Source organism: Gopherus flavomarginatus, chromosome 7 (assembly GCF_025201925.1).
Source record: "Gopherus flavomarginatus isolate rGopFla2 chromosome 7, rGopFla2.mat.asm, whole genome shotgun sequence".
Taxonomy (NCBI): Eukaryota; Metazoa; Chordata; order Testudines; family Testudinidae; genus Gopherus; species Gopherus flavomarginatus.
Window position 1 is genome coordinate 21,793,834 of NC_066623.1, and position 19,178 is coordinate 21,813,011.

Here is a 19,178-nt window from a genome sequence, read left to right on the forward strand (position 1 = left end):
TGTGACCCTCAGAGCCAAAAACTAAGGCAGGGTCCATGCCCCACTCAGCTGGTCTGAGCTCATGAATGAAAAAGAAACTTCTTTCATCCCTATATTTCGGACAGCAAAAGAGGCTGGAACTCAACCTCAAATATCTCAGGAGGTTGCTGGCTCAGGCTGGGCAAACTCCACTGAAATTTGAGACGAGAGAGTAAAAAGTAGCGAGAGGGCAGCAGTCTGCTAATGGCTCTTCTAAGGCCTTGGCTACACTCACACTTTACAGCGCTGCAACTGGGGTGTGAAAAAACACCCCCCTGGGCGCTGCAAGATACAGCGCTGTAAAGCGTCAGTGTAATCAGGGCAGCAGCGCTGGGAGCGCGGCTCCCAGCGCTGCACGCTACACCCGTAAGGGATGTGGTTTACATGCAGCGCTGGGAGAGCTCTCTCCCAGCGCTGCTGCTCTGACTACACTCACACTTCAAAGCGCTGCCGCGGCAGCGCTCCCGCAGCGCTGCCGGGGCAGCGCTTTGAAATTCCAGATGTAGCCATACCCTAAGAGCCTGCAGTACTTTGGATGAGATTAGGATTTACCATCCCCAAGCTATCCCCAGGGCAGGGTTGACAGGCTGGTGGCATTTTTCACTGGTCACACTCAGGTAAACAAGCAGCAAACAATCCATTTGCCATGTTGACAGATGCTCCATACAACTCAGTGAGGAATGAAGTCAGTGTTTGCAAAAGGCATTAGGGCAATAAATGTCATTTGTTAGGTATGAAAATGCTCTCGACCGTGTCCCTTGATGAAGACAGGCTGGACGCATAAGCCTCTAGTTGTCCAAACATGGAGCCCTCCACAGGTATTCCTGAAGCACTGGGCCTCAGCATCTTAACCCTGCTCCCTCCCCGACCACACACACAGCAGTTCCTAAACCCATATCAATTAAAAATGAAAACCTTCCTTGTTTGTTTTCAATCAGGACTCAGAAGTGTCAAGATGGAAGAACTATGATTTATTGCCCTCTAGCGGTGAGACATGGTAAGAAGACAGCCAAATCATCTACAGTAACTCCTCACTTAAAGTCGGCCCGGTTAACATTGTTTTGTCGTTAGGCTGCTGATCAATTAGAGAACGTTTGTTTAAAGTTGTGCAATGCTCCCTTATAACATTGTTTGGCAGCTGTCTGCTTTGTCCACTGCTTGCAGAAAGAGCAACCCGTTGGAGCTAGCTGGTGGGGGCTTGGAACCAGGGTGGACCTGCAGACCCACTATCAGCTCCCCACTGCCCTAGGTTCCCTGTGTGGCAGTCGCTCAGCAGGCTATCAGTTGCCAGCAATTCAGTTGTCCCTCCCCACACTGCCATGTGCTGCTTCTGCCCTCTGCCTTGGAGCTGCTCCCAGGAGCCTCCTGCTTGCTGTGCGGGGTAGGGGAGGGCGGGAAAAAGGGGGGCTAATGTCAGGGTGTCCTCCTCCTCCCTGCTCCTGCACCCCGCTTACCCCATCTCAACAGAGCGGGGCAGCGAGGATACAACAGGGCTCAGGACAGAGGGAGCTTGCTGACCGCAGCTGCTGTCTCAACTTGCTGATCTACTTAAAAAGGCAATGTACTTAGAGAGGGGTCAGCATACTTAAAGGGGCAATGCACATCTCTCTCACACACACGGTGTGTGTCTCTGTCTAGGTCCGCCATGCTGTCTCACCTCTCTCCATTTGTGCTGCCTTGTCGAGTGTGAGGCTACATTAATAATAATGTGTTAACCCTTGAAGGTTCAGCTGAGTGCTAGTTCATCATTTAGCAGTAAGGCATTCCCTGGGAAATATCCCACTCTCTTCTACCCTCTGACTTCACCACTTCAACAATCATCATTGCGGTGTATAGTATTAAATTGTTTGTTTAAAACTTATAGTGTGTGTGTGGGGGGGTCTTTTGTCTGATGAAAAAAAATTCCCTGGAACCTAACCCCCCCCCCCCCCGGCCCCATTTACATTCATTCTTATGGGGAACTTGGATTCGCTTAACTTCGTTTTGCTTAAAGTCACATTTTTCAGGAACATAACACAACGTTAAGCAGGGAGTTACTGTATTGCCAGGTGCTAGGTTTTCAGTAGCACTGTGCGTACTTGGCACTTGCCTACCTGCTTGTTCCGTTGCCACTCTCTAAAGTGTCTTTCTACATCTCCAGCACCCAGTGCACCTCAAAGCATCACAGTGAGCCCTGTCCTCCTGACCTAACAACATACAGAGGGGATAACTGCTACTACAGGCAACAGTTACTGCTGCTGCTGCTCCTTGTGCAATGCGACGCTAGTTACTTTTCAGCAACATCCAGGCCAAAATCTGCCTGTCCCTGTGCAGAGGGGCTGAGGACAGGGAGAAAGAGCTGGGCAGAGAGAAGAGCCTCTTCCACCCCCTCTTCCCAGTAGACACCAATATTAAGACCGACCTAGTGCAGTCTCTTGGGAGCTAGTCTGGGTTTCCATCTGACACATCAGTGCAGCACAGCCCCTAGGAGGCAAGGGCAATGTGGCTGAGGGGATGGCCCTGGCTCATCATCGCTGTGCACCTGCTGGGGTATGACTGGGGATGCATGTTGCAGCTTTGCACAAAGTGACAGCAAGGCTGCAACGTAGCAATCTCCTTACCTGTGCAGGCAGAAGGCCGACGTATGGGCTCCTCCCTCTTCTCATTCTTGCTGCAAAGCCAGAATCCTGTCCTACCCTTTGCCTGTGGCTTTCGGGAGGACAGTTCCTCCCTCCTGCATGGGAAAATGCCACCTATTTACTGTCCCCAGACAGGGGCTGGACTAGCTGTTGGAACATACATCTTGCCTTCCTCTCACTAGAAGGAGTTGGTGGTGCTTTGTAGGAGGGATGCCTTATAATTAACCCTGTGTGCTTGTGACATCTATGCAACTCATCTGTCCCCTCACAGGAGAAATACTGAACAGAAAATACAGAAATAAATAATACAACCGCTATTGGACAAGTGAAAATACCCCTGGATTAGAGCCAAAGTTCCCACCGATGGCCACAAAGGCCATTTGCTCAGCCCAACTCTGTAGGGCTACAGGTGGGAAGGGAGTATTCTCTGAGATGAATGAGCACCAGACTGATGACCATACACAACATTTCCCACCATTGGGATCAGTTTCAGCACGCCGCCTCTCAGATCAGCCGTGTTCTTGGAGTGCCATCTAGTGGCCACTTCCATAACCTCCATCATGTGCATTCCCAAACAATGGACTTTGGTTCCATCCTAGCTCAGGCTGATAACTGTGTTGCCACTTATACCCACGCATATTGCATATGCTCTACTCACGTAGTAAAGCACATGCAGTGAGTCTGGTCTGGAAGCGGGTATAAATGGTACGGAGGTGGGGGTGTCTCCTGCTTTGCTGTTAATGCTAACTGACCAGGCTGGGATGATGATTTCGTCTGGTTTCCAGGTGACCCAAGAGCAAAGCCTGCGAGTGAGCTCAGCAGAAGGTGTCTCGTCCCAAACAGCTGGTCTTTCCGTCTGAATGTTTGACGTATGAGGATAACCTGGTTCGGGAACAGGCCGGGACACAGGACTATATGTGTGCTGTTTGCTGTTGCTCTGAAGGCACATGGCCACCCTTCAGCAATGAGGTAAGAAGATAACTTGGTTTGGCTGTTTCCTGTTTTGGAGCATGTGGGTCCCATGAGGTGGCTTCTTAGATGACATGTCCTCCTTCACTCAGCCACTTAGCCCGATATGTAGCACACCAGTCTGGGCCCTTGTGCCACAGGGGAGCATTATATATGAGAGCCAGCTTGGCATGAATGGCGCCTTGGAGCTTCTGGTCTCCCAGCTCAGTGGCAGCAGCCAAGGCCAACAGGAAGTAGGCAGCAGCATCATGTTCATCCTAACCACAAAGGACAATGGAAAACATGAGGGACTGGTTTGAACTGAAGTGCCTAGTGCTGGAACTGGACCAGGGCCCAGTCCCTGGATCTCTGACTGCATTGACGTGGGACCCCCCTGTTCTAGCAGCTGAATTCCAGGATAGACATAGGGATACTCTAGCAGATAGTCCAGCAAGACCACTATATTCAGCACTGCACACACCCTGGAAAGACACTTCTTACCTTCAGTTTGTGCAGGGTCAGGTTGCCAAGGCGGCAGTAAACCTTGGAATAATACATGGCCTCTTCTGCACATTGCAGCACTGGAGAGCACAGGGCAAGTGTCTTCAGGTAGCAGTCCTCTGCCATCTCATACATCTGCAGGAAATAGTATACCGTAGCCAGGCGGTGAAATGCAACCAGCTCTTGCAACTGATCTCCTGGAAAAAGATATAATGATACTGCAGCCAGCTATAAATCACGCCCATTCCCGGACAACTGAGCATGGAGCCCACAGACCCTGAGGAATTCTGTGCTTCCCAGTCAGAGGAAGGGTGGATATCTGTGAATGAGGGGATGGGTGAGAATGGACATGAAGATGGTCCAGTGGGGACATGGCCATCAACAGGATCATTGTCACCATCGGCACAGGTTAACAGAGGATTAATGCCTCTGTGTATATAATTCACTATATACTTCTCTGGGTATGCCAGGACTGCATGGGCTTTTTCAACACAGGCTGCAGCTAAGAGCTGTATATTGACATTGACAGAAGCAATTCTTGCCCAGATAAGCTACTTCCAGGCAGGGTGATGAGGAGTCCCATTGGGGAAAGAAGAACCAGGGCAGTGAGGCATCACCACATTACAACCACCCTGAATATCCCAGGCTCTGGCAAAACAACTGTCTCCCCCACAATAGTGTGGGAAAGCCAGGCATTCCATGTGCTTAAAGACAACTTCACCCCGAGACAGGAGAAGACCATCCAGAGTCTTCATTAAACCAGGAGCTTACCTTCCTGGCCAATACATTCAGATAAACTTTTCTCTCTTCCCCCCAACCCACTCAATCTGGAAAAGACATGCAGACAGGCAACTTCTTCTGACGCCTGGGGACTGAACCACTCACCTACGCTGCTACTGAGCCTGGCTGCCAGCGTGGCAAATTCTAGGGCCCTCTCGTAGCCCTGCAGCCCAATGTGCAGCTCTGCCAGCTTATTCAACAGGCGCAGCTCTGTCCTGGTGGCCTTCAATTTCCTAGCCAAAGGTACAGCACCTCCCTGGGGAGAGAGGAGAGAATAGCCTACAGCCATCTTGGACAGTTCCAGTTCAAACCCTGCCCTGCACAGAGTAGCCCCAAGGTGCCAGCTAGACAGGAAGGATGGTGCGGGGGTCAGGGCATGAGCCTGGGACTACAGAAAGCCCGGTTCATTTCCCTGCTCTGCCACAGAGACCTGGTGTGACCTGGACAAGTTGCTACGTCTCTCTGCCTCAGCCCTTACGAACATGAGTTAATAACACTTGCTTACCTCTCAGGGGAAAGCCCTTGCAGACGCTATAGTGGCAGGAGCTGTGTAATAACCATAAATGGTTTGTGCCCTCAGCCCAACATACTTGGCACGTTCTGTCCTTGGCTGTTTGCCCTGCCATGAAGCATCCCTACAGCCTACGCACTTTCCACCAGCCGCTGTCCTGCAAGCCTCAGAACTCAGTTCTCCTGGGTACATTGTAATTCTGTGTAAAGACAGCCACGGTTGCTCAGTATATCCTGTGAGCTTCCAGGAAAGCAGCGGCTCAGGCTTCCCAGGAAACCCTGTCCCATCTCGCAGCTGAGCTCTTACTGAGGCAGCAACTATTGCCAGAGGTGTCTGGGCTTCAGAGCCAGGTTACCTGGTGAACTGTGCCTCTAGCCATGCCCAGCAGGGTGCAATGTTCGTCTTTGCTCTCTCATGCTCGGACACATCCCTCCTCCCCACCAACATTTTCCCCTTTCAGCTTCTCTGTTGCCCTTTCTGAATGACTTCACAAAACATGCCGCTTTGCTGGAGATCTCGCTGTGGCCATTTGCACAGTAGGGTCACACTGATGCCAATGCTCTGTGGGGTAGGTACCCTGTAATATTCCATTGCTTGGTGCCTGTTTCGGTTGCCATTGAAAAAGATATCCCCAGCCTCTTCATACAGGTCCATGGCCAAGAACAACTCCCCTGGTTTCAGTGCAGTCTGTATGGCTGCCTGGAAGGAGAAGGACTCAGGGTGAGAGCCTGAAAGAGAAAGCCTGTGAGAGCACCACATTCACACTCTCTGCGTGATTTTTTCACTATAACAATAAGAAGCGTAGGCCCAAGTCTTCAGAGCTGAGAATATGCATAATTTGCATTCTCAGTTGCAGCAGCTATGCATGCAATTAGGAGACCAACTGGTTGTTTGCATTTGGATGCACAGTTACTGCTATACATGCACAGCTAGCTGTGGCAATTGCATATGTAAATTACATGCGTGCAGTTTTGACATTAGGACCGGAACATAAATTGCCATGCAGTGGTGATGTGCCAGCCTGACATCTCTGGAAACCAAAGACATTTGAATATTATTCATAGGAAGTGGAGCAGTGCAGCCAGTGACTAGGCAAGCTTTCCCCAGATGCTGCCCTGCCACTGGGCTTCAGCCAGGACTTGGTGGAACCACCTTGAAGGGTCCTGAAGGAATCAAAATCTAGTGAGGGGAAAGAGCATGTGTAGCTACATTGACATCAGTGGGGCACCACCCACTTGCTTCATGAATTTGGCTACAAGGCCCCGTTTAGGCCATCTCCCAGCCAGTGCAGGATTGTTCCCTATTGTATGTTTAGTATTATAGATAATCTTCCCTCAGACTGGGAGAGCTGCACAGCTGGGAATTGCTGCCTAACACTCAGCCTATACTTCCCCTTCCTTAATGAGAGGTCACTCTCCACTGCTCATTAAACCCATGGCCTCCCTGCTGAAACCACCAGCCAGGGCATTAATTATTATCATTGATGATGGCGCCATTGATCTGCCTGCTGTGAACACTTGACCACCAGGAAATAGGCTGAGGCTGAGGCCACCCACTCGTTACACATAGGTCAATGAGCAGCCATCTGATACTGACAACTTCCAGCCACTACTGTCTAGGTTTAGATTCATGCTGGTGACATAAAGGTGAACGTCTCTCTCCTCTGTTACTAGCACTAAGCCCTGTGGTAGCCAGTCCCACCAGTTTAAAGGGTTTCTGATGCTGTGCATCCAGGCTGTTGCTTTACTGCACATCCTAGCAGCAGATCACACCATTAGCAACTTTCTGCTCTCCTTAGTCTGGGGCTGATGGAAGAAGCATCCTCTTTAAAGGAGATTGCTTCCCACAATCAATGTTTCCACCAGAGATTATGGGCTGTTTTTCCCCTTTACTATTCAAATGCTAGAATCACAGAAATTAGAGATGGACAGAACCTACTAGATCATGCTGTCCAGTCCACCCCGTTCGCATGATAGAGTTATTCCTTGTTCTGCGTGGTCTAACGCTTTGTCCTGCCTGTTCTTAATCCTAAACAATGGGGCTTCCACCAACTTCCCTTCGGATTTTGCTCTTTAGTCTATATGGCTTTCAATGGGATTTGGGCACCTAACCCGACAATCCCTCTGAAAATCCCAGTTTCTATTCTCACATGCTAAATCCAATGCCTTTCACTCAGGAGGTCACCAAACCCCAGTGGTTGGTGGGAGAGGCTGTGCATGTAACAACTGCTACTCCATACACACCGGTGTGGTCACTTCTCCTTCAGTTGGTGGTTTGCTGGTTAACAGTGAGGTAGGGTGACCAGACAGAAAGTGTGAAAAATCGAGACAGGGGGTGGGGGGTAATAGGTTCCTATAGAAGAAAATGCCCCCAATATAGGGACTGTCCCTATACAATAGGGACATCTGGTCACCCTACAGTGAGGGGACCCTCTGCATGGTTGTGATCATCTTGTCAAAGACACTCCTAGCAAATGGGTGGCTGGATGATCGGTAGGCATGCCTATTCTGTAATAGCAAAGAGCTGCCATGGCAAACTCTTCCAGCCACCCAAACCCTACCTGGAAGTACATTTCCACCAGCTCATCCTCTTGCAGGAGATAATAGAGCCTCCCAGCCTGCAGCCAGGCCTGAGCTGCTTTGGCTGTCTCCCCTAGGTCGATGAAGATCCTTAAGCTCTGTTTGGTGCAGTCCAGAGACCGTCTCAGGGACCTGTAGGGTTAACAAGTGATCAGTCATTATGGATAACTGTAAAACCGCAGCTTGGCAAAACATCCTGCATTCCTTCCCCCTTTGTCACAGCCCCATGTGGACCACCTTCCTTTCGGCCCCCTTGCACTAATCTCAAAGGTTACTCCTGTGCAGAGCAAATCGCTGCTGCATGCAGTGGCATAATCCAGCTACACGAGCCATGAGCACTTACGCACATCAGCCCTGCAGTCAGCAACATTTGGTTCCCCAAACACATCTCTCTCCCATTCACTCCAGCTAATGGGGAACTTCCACTAGCAACAGAGCCCAGGTCCTCTTTCCAGGCCACTAGCGGGCAAACTGACAAGCACTTGAGCATGTCATTTTTCATCCAGCAGGGGGCTGTGGCATGCAGGCGTACTAGCACAGTATGGCGGCTCTGCCTCTTTGCTGTCCTTGGGGCTCTCAGATTCCAGCTGTCCTTTTAGTTCAGGGAGGGAACAGTTCACAGGACAGGTGTATGCTTCCTACATTCCTTCCCCCTGAGCTCACTGTGATCTCGCATGGGCAAGTTAATATCCAGATTAATGCATGACCACATGCCTGGCCAATAAAATGTTCCACAGAGATTGGTGCTAACTCAGTGATACTCAACACGTTTGCCTTTAAAAAACGAAATACTACAGTTGTCTGGCAAACTCTACACGCCTCTCTATCCCCTCTGGCCTCAACTGTTCAAGAGATTCAGAGGTGATTTGACTACAGAGTATAATACTTTCCTGGGGAGAAAACAGTGGGTATTAAAGGGCTCTTTAATCTAGTGGATTAAACAACAAGAACCAATATCTGGAAGCTGAAATCAGACAAATTCAGATTAGAAATAAGGTGCTAATTTTGAACAGGAAGGAGGATTCACCATTGGAACAAACTACCAAGGGAAGTGGTGGATTCTCCATCACTTGATGTCTTCTAATGAAGACTGGGTGTCTTTCTGGAAACTCTGTTTTAATCAACACCAAGTTATTCGGCTCAATCTAGGGGTAATGGTGAAATTCTCTGGCCTGTGACACACAGGAGGTCAGATGGGCCCTGATCTAATGGTCCTTGACAGCCTTCAAATATATGCCTCAAGAAACAGAACCTCTACAGAGTCAGCCAAGGAACAAGTATTTGATAATGGGCTCTTTGATCTAGCAGGCCAAGTTTCAGCACAATCTTGACAGATTCTTACTGGAAATAAAGTGTAAATTTTTAATAGCTAAGATCATTAACCATTGGAACAACTTACCAAGGGTTGTGGTGGGTTCTCCATCAATGGCAATTTTTTAATTCAACATTAGATGTTTCTCCTAAGAAATATGCTGTTGTTCATCAGGAACGATTTGTGGGGAGTTCTCTGGCCTGTGTTACACAGGAGGCAAGACTAGCTGATCACAATGGGCTCTTCTGGCCTGGGAATCTATTAATCTGTCTGTGCATCGAGGGGCACTGGAAGCCAGGTATTTCCCCAAGGAGGTGTTTCCCCCTAGAATTTGCACCCTCAGTTGATCTGATAGAGCTCTGAGCCTATTGATCTCTATGGCACGATTCAAGGCCCATCAGATTTTTGCTGAACGGTATTTAGCGTGTCAGAGGCTGAATTCCTACTGTGGTTAGGGACAGCAACTAAGTCCTAAAAAAAGGAGTGCTGGAACACACTTCCAGTACTTCTTGTACTCAGTAATGGAAGTACTGGAGCACCAAAAGAAAAAAAAAACAGTGCCAGAACAGTGTTCCGGAGTGTCCAGCACAACTCAAGCCCTGGTTAGGGAACCCTTTTTGGTTGACATTGAGCCAAATTCCTTCCTAGCATGAGTCCACTGGAGTCAGCAGAGTTACAGAAAGGGTGGATCTGACCCAGAGCCAGTTCAGTTGGTTATAACTCACCTGTTTGTACTAGGCTTTCTTTATTGCATAAGATGCTCCTATCACAGCCTCTTGAGGAGATGCTTATTAAAATTTTCACTCTGTAGCCTGTGTGCCAGGTCAGTGCAAGGCTGCCAGCTCTTACAATCTCAGGCAGTATGCAAAAGATAAGGCACTGTGTGCATTTCCATGTGCTTCAAATATCAGGAACCACTACCTGTTTTAAATCCTATCACATAGCGGTCACCATTAAAATTTCAACATTTGCCAAGTTACCATATGGTTGTATCTGTAATTAAACCATTTCCTCCTTTACTTACAATATGAGATATCAGCAGAGATGGTGTAGTAAAAGCTGGCAAATGTTGCCTTTTCCATGACTTTTGCTGATAGAGTGTGAGGCACAAAGTGCTGTGACACCATATAATTGCTCATTGTTCATGGTCCACTGGAGACCCTGCCCTGTACATCTGAGAGGAAGCTGTTGGTCTTAAGCAGAGACTCCCAATCAGCAACCTCTGCAATGGTTATGGCCATGGGACTGACTTACTTGGGCATGCCTAGAGTCTGGTAGAGCTGGCTGAGGGTCTGCAGGACTTTCCCTTCTATTTCTCTGTCCCGGAGCTGCTGTGCCAGGAATACCCAGTGCTCATGGTAGGTAATGCAGGCCCCAAGATTTGGGGATACTTTGCTGTAGAAATGGCAGAGGGACTCAGTGATATGAAGCTGACCTGTATGGTATGGGGAGGGGGTACGATTAAATGGGGTACATTAGAGATCTAAGAAGCTGCAGCAGAAAGGCAGGCATGTACTTTCTCTGTATACCCTCCTCCCCCAACAAAACCCCTAATTAATATACTCACTCTTCACATTGTGTGACTTCAGGGCAAACACCAGTGCCACCTCATAACAGAGTTTGCTGTCTTCTATCCTGTGCCTGCTCACCATGGCCTGTGCCAGCCACAGCAGGACCTGCACCAGCTCTATCTCTGCATCTTCCCCACCCTGAAGTTCAAAGTACAGTTGAACAGACTGAAGGAAGTAGCTCTCTGCCAGCTGAGTCGCCCTGCACGAAAGAGTCAGATGTCCAAGGTTGGCCAGGGCAATAGCCTGGTTCCGCCTGTTCCCAGTCTCCTTGGCTTTGTTTAAGGCCCATAGGTAATTCTCTGCTGCCTTCTTCACCTGTCCTTCTTCTTTGAGGGCAACGGCCAAGAGGTTGTGAACTGCCCCGTCCTGAGTAACACTGTCTGTCTCACGCAAAGAAGGCAGGAGCCGCAACATGATCTCCCTAGCCTTAGCCGGCTGGCTGGCCAGAACATACATCCACCCCAAGGAGAGGGAAGATTCAAAGGCCTCTTCCTCACTCATCAGCCTGCCAAGGGCTACAGCTCTGGCCGAGTAATAAAGTGCTCCATCTAACATGCCATGCTGGAGGTACATTTTGGACAAGACAGAACACAAGGTCTTCTGCATGGACACAGCTCCACTCTCATGGGAGAAGGTCAATGCATGCCTGAGATATAGGCAAGCAATTGCTGGGATGCTGCTCCTGCCCAGCTGGCTTCCCAAGAGCTTGGAGGTATTTTGGAGGACTAAGCCAGCTCTCCATATGGGTGTCGATGCCCCCTTTATACCACTGGGAACAAACAGCCTGGTGGAAGCCAACGTGATGTGCGGCAAGTACTTCTTGTCATAGAGGTAGCTCAGGATAGGGGTGGTGTCCAAGCATGTGGCACTGGAGTCCTGGCTGGAGAAGCAGGTAGAGAGGAACTGAAGACGCTCCACAAAGGGCAGGACCTCGTCATATTTGCCCAGCTGCAGGAAAAGCTTGACAACAAGAAAGCAGGCCCGGGCCTCCAAGGGGGCATTGCCCACAATGATGGCTTCCCTCAGGACATACTTCACAACCTCCAACTCGTTCTCGGAGCTGAAACAGTGTCCAGGCAAGCAGGTCAGCAGGGCCACTGCTTTCCCCAGCATGGAGGAGAACTTGTGCCTCATCTTCTGCTTCAGGTAGATGGCAGCAAGGTTCACATGCAGTGCAGCCAGTAGGGGCAGGTCATCAAATCCCTTGTCCATGACACTCATGGCTTCTTCAAAATAGACTCGGGCTTGGGAGAACTTTACCCTCTTGATGCACATTCTGCCCAGAAGGAAACAGAGCCTGATGTGAGCCCAGCCTAGGTGAGTCCTCTTGGCACAGTTTCTGGAGGTCTCAAGGTACAAGACCAGTTTCTCCTCATCGGAGAAGCCATAAAAAGTGGAGCGGAGGAAGGAGAAGGAGAGGTCATAGAGGCTTTGGAAAGGGGCCACATAGCATCCTTGGTTAAGGAAGGTCATTATGGGGTCAAAGACTTCAGAGTCCTCCATGTGCCTAGCGTTCAGGTCAATAAAGAACTTGGGGTCATCGAGGTCATATGGCTCCCGCAGAAGAAATTCTTCCAGGGAAGTGGGGGATGCTTCGCCTTCTGGGCTAGACTGCTCTGAGTTGCTAGGTGTGGACAGGCCATCTGCAACAGCTTCCCCAAACGTCTTGAACAGCTGGACATCCTTACACCCCTGGAGAGCAGCCTCTGAAAGGGACATATAGACCACGAGAAATGTTTCCACACATGGAGATTCCTCCTCTAAATCCAGCGGAACAGAGTACATCTCCCCATTCACATTTACTCACCAGATGGCCCTCCTGAGAATGTGGCTGTGGGTTCGAAACCAGCTACATGGCCAACAGAAATAAAACATGGTCAGTGCTAGCAGCCAGAGGCAAGTGCTGTAACTGCAAAACCTGTCCTGAAAGGGTTCCGCTGCCCTCTCTCCAGGATGCTGAATCTTAGCTAAACTATGGTGTTCTGACTCGAGGGAGTGGATTTACTTCTATATTCATACTCCACATTCAGCTAGAATTTGAATTCCCTGCCCCACATCCTGAAGGGCTGGAATCAAAGCAAGAACATGGAGAACAGTTCCCAAATGCTGGATGGTAGCAGAGTTTTTTTGATTGGGTATTGGCAACACGCAGGAAACAAGAGGGTCTCATCTTTTGTGGCTCAAGATTTTATCAATGCCATCTCTCACTGACAATGAGGCACTCCAGGGAGCAAATTGCTAGTGGAGGGGGCAGGGGCTAATGTATTTTCTGGGGATCAAACCTGTCTTCACTCTCATTATGTGTGTAACACCCTTACTCCTAGAGGCTTGCTATTAGGGGACACACATGCTTTGACTTTCACACTCCTTTTCGCATACTCTGGACATGGCAGGTGGTGCATTTAAGGGTAATTGCCTTGTGCGTGCAGAAAAGTGTCCTTTAAAGCACAAAGCTAGAAGGCAAGAGTTTATAATGCTGCAGCTCTCTTGCCTCCCATCTGAAGTGCTTTACAGACATTAATGGATTAAATTTCCCAAACCATGGTAGAGGTAGCTAAATATTCTTATCTCCGTTTGTCAGGTGGGGGGACTGAGGCTGCAAGGTTAGGTATCTTTCCAAAAGATCACCCACCAAGCACTGGGAATAGAACCTGGAAATCCTGCCTCCCAGCCCCCTGCCCTAGCAAGATGTCACTTCTGTTCACTTTAGCCATTTAACCATCTCAGAATCCCACCACAAGCCCAGAAATGCTGGGCTAGAGAGCAGAAGTGGCGGCATCTCTGCTCACATACATTGTGTTTCTCACTTGACAAGAAAATCCTTTGAATCTTTTTGCCTCTCAACATTTAGTCCTTTTGAAAGGGCTTCACTAATTCATCCAATCCTGGCAGGCTGGGCCCATCTCCCGAAGGAGCTGCCTCAAACCATGAGAAGGTCATTTACTGCGGGCTACGGTGCAGCATTAGCACCTACACGCAAGTTACCCAAGGCCGGGACCAGTTAAGTGTAGCAGCCTCTACTGGGGAGTTTCAGTTTAGGGCTAGGATGACCCTACCTGAACCAGTCCTAGAATCAGATGAGGGAAGCATTCTCCCAAGTTACAGGTTGTGTTAGCAAGGCCCAGCTCTCAGAGGTCCTGAAGCTGGTAGGTCTGGATGGAGACCTCCCTATAACCCCTAGGATTTGACCAAGACACAGACCCTCCTGCATGCACTTAGCACCTCATTTTCCCCTTGAAGGTCTGAATGTGGGTATAAGACAGGGAGCTTGCTAGAGACTACCAGATTGGCCCCCATGTAAGAAGAGACAGGGCTGCAGCACCAAGGAGGCATCTGGGGGCACTCACCAAACCTGTACACAGAGGTGATGTCTGTGCGGGCCAGGTCCTCAAGGAGGCTGGCGTAGTGCTGCTCGCTGCCATTGCCCGGGAGGAGGAGAAGGAAGGATTTCTCTTCTTCACTTAGAAACACTGAACATTTTCCCCTGTGTTTGGGGCACAAACCAGTGGGAATCAGCCAGTGCAGGTTTCCCATGCCACTCGCTCTTTATCCCCCCACCTCCCGCCACAGCCTCTATCACGGGGCAGAGATAGGGCTCCCAACCCCTCCACCACCGTCAGAGCTCTGTCATGGCTGGATTCAGGAGCCCAGCTCCCCTCCCCCATCAGAACGCTGCCATGGGAACACAATGGGGCTCTCGGCCTTACTTGTCTCCCACACCCTGCATCCCATCCCTAGGCAAATCCTGCCAGTGGAGCTGTGTCCTGGAGCTGAGGCAGGGCTGCTAAGCCCACCTCCAGCAGTGCTCCACCACAAACTGGTGGCAGGGAGCCTTGGTCCTCAGCAGCATCCAGGAGAGGAGGCCAGGCTCTGAATAACCACACCTTATTGCACCACGTCCCAGGTGGAGTGGAGGTAGGGAATGCCAGTCTGGCTATGCAGCAGGACTGGGATCACGGAAGGAGATAGGCTCCCTCTGCCCTGCCCACATCCAGGAATGCTGTGCTGGGGTGCATAGGCAGACTCCTCCCCACTCCCAACACATACCCAGGGTGGGGTGTACAAAGCCTTATAGAGAAAAGGAAGCTCCACTGTAAGAATGCTTTCACCAGCTAAGAGCGAGAGCAGGAGCAAAGGGAAGGATCTGGTTTTTAACAGGAGCATGGCCCTTTACAGAGGAAGAAAAATCTGCCCAAAGTGAGACAAGAACCTTTGCAGAATATAAGCAATCAGCAAGCCTGGAGCGTATGCCTACACTGGAGGTGTAATTTCCAGCTCAGGTAGAGGTCCATGCACTCACTTTGACTGAGCTAGCTTGCTAGAAATGTTGGTGGAGGCGTGGCGGGAGGGGCTAGCCACCAGCGAAGGTACCTGGGATCTCAGACAGAACAACAGTGGCACCCCTTGGCTGCACGACTAAACACAGCTGCAGAAGCCCAAGGCTTTGTTTGTGCAATCTTCCTGTCTCATGTACGGGGCAATTAGGGGTATGAGGCACAGGCATCATACCCAGTCAGGCCAATGGGGCCGCATGTGGAGGACAAATTCTCTGCCCGATGCTTGCAGTTTGGGGGGGGCAACACCACCCCCTGCCCTCTCCCGAATCTACACCCATGGTATGAGGCACTCCATTTAGCACTTTTATGTATGTTTTTAATAGGGCTTTTATTATTTGCCTCTGGGAGCCACTTCTGGAGTAGAAAAAAACATGCAGTCTGGTTTCCTCACAGGGCTTCCACCAACTAGGCAAAGAAAGCCACAAGGAGACAAGATCTTGCATTATCCCAGCCCCAGAAATGGCTGCCTGAGGCATTGGAAAGCCTGTGAAAAACAGACCCAAATGCTAATTCTGTGAGCCTGCAGCCCCTGTAGCAGTATCTCTAGTTGGAGCCTACGTCCCACAGAGCCCACTGCCAAGGGCTGTACCGAGTAAGGGGGTTGCTGCCTGCCTCGTCTGGTGGCTCTTGCCTTTTCCTTTTGATGGTGTTGGAGCGGGTGTTTAATGTCACTCAGCATGGAGCTGTGACAAAGTGGCTACATTCTCCTGCAGGTGGGCACAGGAAGAAGGCCGGAGAAAAGAACTCTCTTGAGCGCTCTCTTCTGCCTCCTTCGGGCTCATTGTGTATTGCCATAAGAGGAACCTGCAGCCTCTTTGACAAAGCTATGTGGCCAATAAACATTTACAACTGATATAAAAGGGGGGAAAGGAGCCAATTGTTGTGTGACACTGAGATGGGGAGGAGGAGCAGCACAAACCTATAAAACAAACCGGAGCCTAGAATAGTACCTGTTCTTAGCAGGCACAAAGTGCTAGTCTGAGAACTACCTGAGACAAGGGAAAAGCAACAGCTGACATACCTTGCCACATTTCAGGTGGCTAATGTGGGATGCAGTACCACTCAGGTTTGGTCTGTCTGCCCCTCTGGAGGTGGAAGGGCAGCTGGGCAGTGCTGTGACCCCATGCACAAGGCTGCAACACCACTCAGTTTGGGGTCCTCTCAAATAGGGTTACCAGGTCCCTTCCCCCCTCACCCAGGGTGGTCCTGAATGGGGAAATGTTCCCTTCAACTGGGACCAGGGGCTTGAGGGGGCTCAAAGCAGGACAGTCCCGTGAAACCCAGGACTGTGAGTAGGTCTGAGCTAAGTCTGTTCTAAGTAGAGACTGCTTCAGTCCATTTATTGTTTGGAGAGAGAACCTGGTTTCTGAGCACACCTGGGATGGAATCTAGATGTGGCCCCTGCAAGAAAACCGGGATTTCTGCACATACCTGGAATGGCTCTAAGTCAGCCTTGCCCTCCCTCCTTCCCCAGGAGTTTGTCTGGAATGTAGCAACATACTTACAGAGGTTCACAAGTGTCTGCTGCTATGTGTTTGCTCTGGACAAAGCCAATGGTCCCACTGCTTGTGGATTTCCCCACAAACCACTGCAGTCCTGGTATAAGAAAACCAACAATGTCTATGCTGTCTCCCTTGGAGAAACTCAGTTCGTCCCATCCTCTCCCTCTGTGATCCTCTGTGGCTGTGCAATGCCCCTTGCCTGAGAAACAAAGGGAAACAATTTGATTTCAGTGGGTTGGCCAAATTGCCAAGCATATTTGGACCTTCCCTCATTGGAAGTGGGGTGGCCAATAAGAGATCATGCTTATGCAGTGGATGAAAACAGGATCCTGTTGTTCCTGATTGATTTGCTCCTCTTTGTGGTTTCTGCGAAGATGCTTGTAATATCAGGAAGAGGGAGGATTAAGCAATAAAAGCAGATCAGACACCTGAGGGACAAAGACCAAAATCCTTGCAAATAACCCCAATAATGAAGATTGGTGGGGGAAATTAAATGCATGGTGCTTTGCATCACACTGCTCACAGCAGAACTGACGCTGCATAGAACAGAGTTTGCCAGAGTTGTCTGTGAATGTTTCATGGTCTGACTTGCAGGTAGGCATGTACTTGCACCCAGTTATGTGTCTAATTTGTATATGCAGTTACCATACCCAAGAGGTGGCAAATGCCCAGAACTGACTGTGTGCAAACGCGCTAACTCAGTTGCTGTATGGTATTGCAGGGACAAGTTTGGTGTGCTATGTCGTGTGCACATCTGTGTGTCTAATTGTTTAAAATTCAGGCCCTACAGGACCAAAAGAAACAGAGACACTAGAGAGAAAAGAGAATAAAAGAAAGGTGGAAAAGGGAGGAAAGAATATAAGAGGATGCTGCAGGCTGTTGGCAGCTCTTTGTCTGCCTTTCAAAGCACATACTGTCTCAATGCCCCATGCAGAATACTGGAGAACCTGAAGATGCTGCTTTTCTCTCCTCCGTTGCTTCTTGTAACTCAAGTGTCACTCCTGGAGCAAGAGAGATGTGCCTTGTGCATCTGTGGGAGAGACCCTTCTATAGCTGAACCCAGCGTTGTAAGGGCCATGGTGGCCTCATGTTGGGAAGATTGCATTATTAAAAAGGTGTACACACCAATTGGCTGAGAGGTTGACCCGCTGATCTCCTTGGAGATGCCGCAGCTCATTGGATTGTTCTTCAGAAACCACCTAAACAGAGGAAATCCTGGGTAAACACATCAATTCTCTCTGAGAATAGTTCACTTGATAAATGTTAGTGTTCATAGGCCACCAGCCATATTGTCAAGGAGAAGGTCAGATGGGTACCAAAAGTGATCTGGGACCCTTAGGTAGCAGAAGCTCACATGGCACATGTCCAGTGCTGCCAATCCACTAACCCTGGGCATGCCATATTGCTAGGGGGTAGTATGTAAGAAGCGCAGGTACAGGCATCTGAGTGACCTTGTGTAGAACATAAAATGCCACCCACTTAAAAGCATGATGAATTTCACAGGCTGTGGAGTGGAGTTTCATTGAGCAACTACAATGGTTGCTGAGAGTGATGCCCATGTCACGACGGCTTAGCCAGGTATCTGTCATGAGGGACCATAATATTAACAGTAATTCCTCAACAGCCAGCCACTGGGGCAGCCTTCAACTTCAGCCAACTTTACGTAAACCTTGGGCTGTGCTTTTCCTCCCAGTTACACCAGCTTAAATCAAGAGTAAGTCCACTGAAGTCAAAGAACCAACATCAGTATAAAAGCAGAGTGAGACCAGAATTAAACCCTTGATCTTACAAATGTGCTGAAATTCTAGACCACTACTGTTCAGGCACAAAGGGCTGCCCCATCACACTCAGCGATGAGTGCTCCCGTACCCTGGATTTGATGCTGCCCTGGCAATAGGGACCTTGAATGTGCCATGATCAGGAACAAACGTTGGGTGGGCAGCACAGCCCTTTGGGCAGAACATCACAGCCAGTGTACTTACTGATAAAATGGGTGGGACAATGGCTGTATGGCTGCCACAGCCACCAGGCCTCGTTGACCTGTCGATAAGGACATCCCTTCCCATTTCGATTCTTTCCCAATGTCCTTCACATGGACTAGCTCGTTCTCAATGAGCTTTAAGCTTTCCTCTCCCTCCTCCATGGGTTGAAGAACATTGAGTACTGCTCTGGAAAAGAAGTGACCTGCAAACAGAAGCACAGAAGCAATTAGCAGTGTTCCTTATATATCTGGAACCCAGAATGGCTCTGCACCCTCTAAACCACAATCCTGCTGGGATGCATGTCCCCAGATGGGCAGTTGCTTCTCACCTTCCTGGAGTAGCAGACCTAGGTACATGGTGGCCAAGTGATCTTCATCTACAGTAATTCTGATCTCAGTGTCTTCCACCAAAGAACAGTTCAGCCAGTACCCATGGTCGAAGAGAAGATGCTCCAAACAGCATGCCACGTAGCCTTATAAACCGAAAAAAGAAAACAGTCTAAACACACTCCTTTTCCAT

At 49.6% G+C, this 19,178-nt stretch overlaps 1 protein-coding gene across 5 annotated transcripts in view; it reads right to left on the reverse strand.

The window, feature by feature from the left end:
• Positions 1-545: 545 nt before the first annotated feature.
• SH3TC2 (SH3 domain and tetratricopeptide repeats 2) overlaps positions 546-19,178 on the reverse strand; it is a 28,465-nt gene continuing 9,832 nt past the window's right edge. For 3 of the 5 annotated variants that reach the window (XM_050962526.1, XM_050962523.1, XM_050962524.1), the window contains 13 exons: positions 18,988-19,131; positions 18,660-18,861; positions 17,803-17,876; positions 16,681-16,876; positions 14,186-14,322; positions 12,646-12,687; positions 10,835-12,544; positions 10,522-10,702; positions 7,937-8,087; positions 5,953-6,075; positions 4,971-5,121; positions 4,086-4,282; positions 546-3,862 (listed from right to left, as the gene is read on the reverse strand). In XM_050962526.1, coding sequence (XP_050818483.1) covers positions 3,671-3,862; positions 4,086-4,282; positions 4,971-5,121; positions 5,953-6,075; positions 7,937-8,087; positions 10,522-10,702; positions 10,835-12,544; positions 12,646-12,687; positions 14,186-14,322; positions 16,681-16,876; positions 17,803-17,876; positions 18,660-18,861; positions 18,988-19,131 — 3,500 coding nt within the window. In that variant the 3' untranslated portion in view covers positions 546-3,670. Of the gene's footprint in view, positions 3,863-4,085; positions 4,283-4,970; positions 5,122-5,952; positions 6,076-7,936; positions 8,088-9,354; positions 9,468-10,521; positions 10,703-10,834; positions 12,545-12,645; positions 12,688-14,185; positions 14,323-16,680; positions 16,877-17,802; positions 17,877-18,659; positions 18,862-18,987; positions 19,132-19,178 lie in introns of those variants that run through there. The other 2 variants (XM_050962527.1, XR_007775503.1) reach the window with 2 other exon arrangements.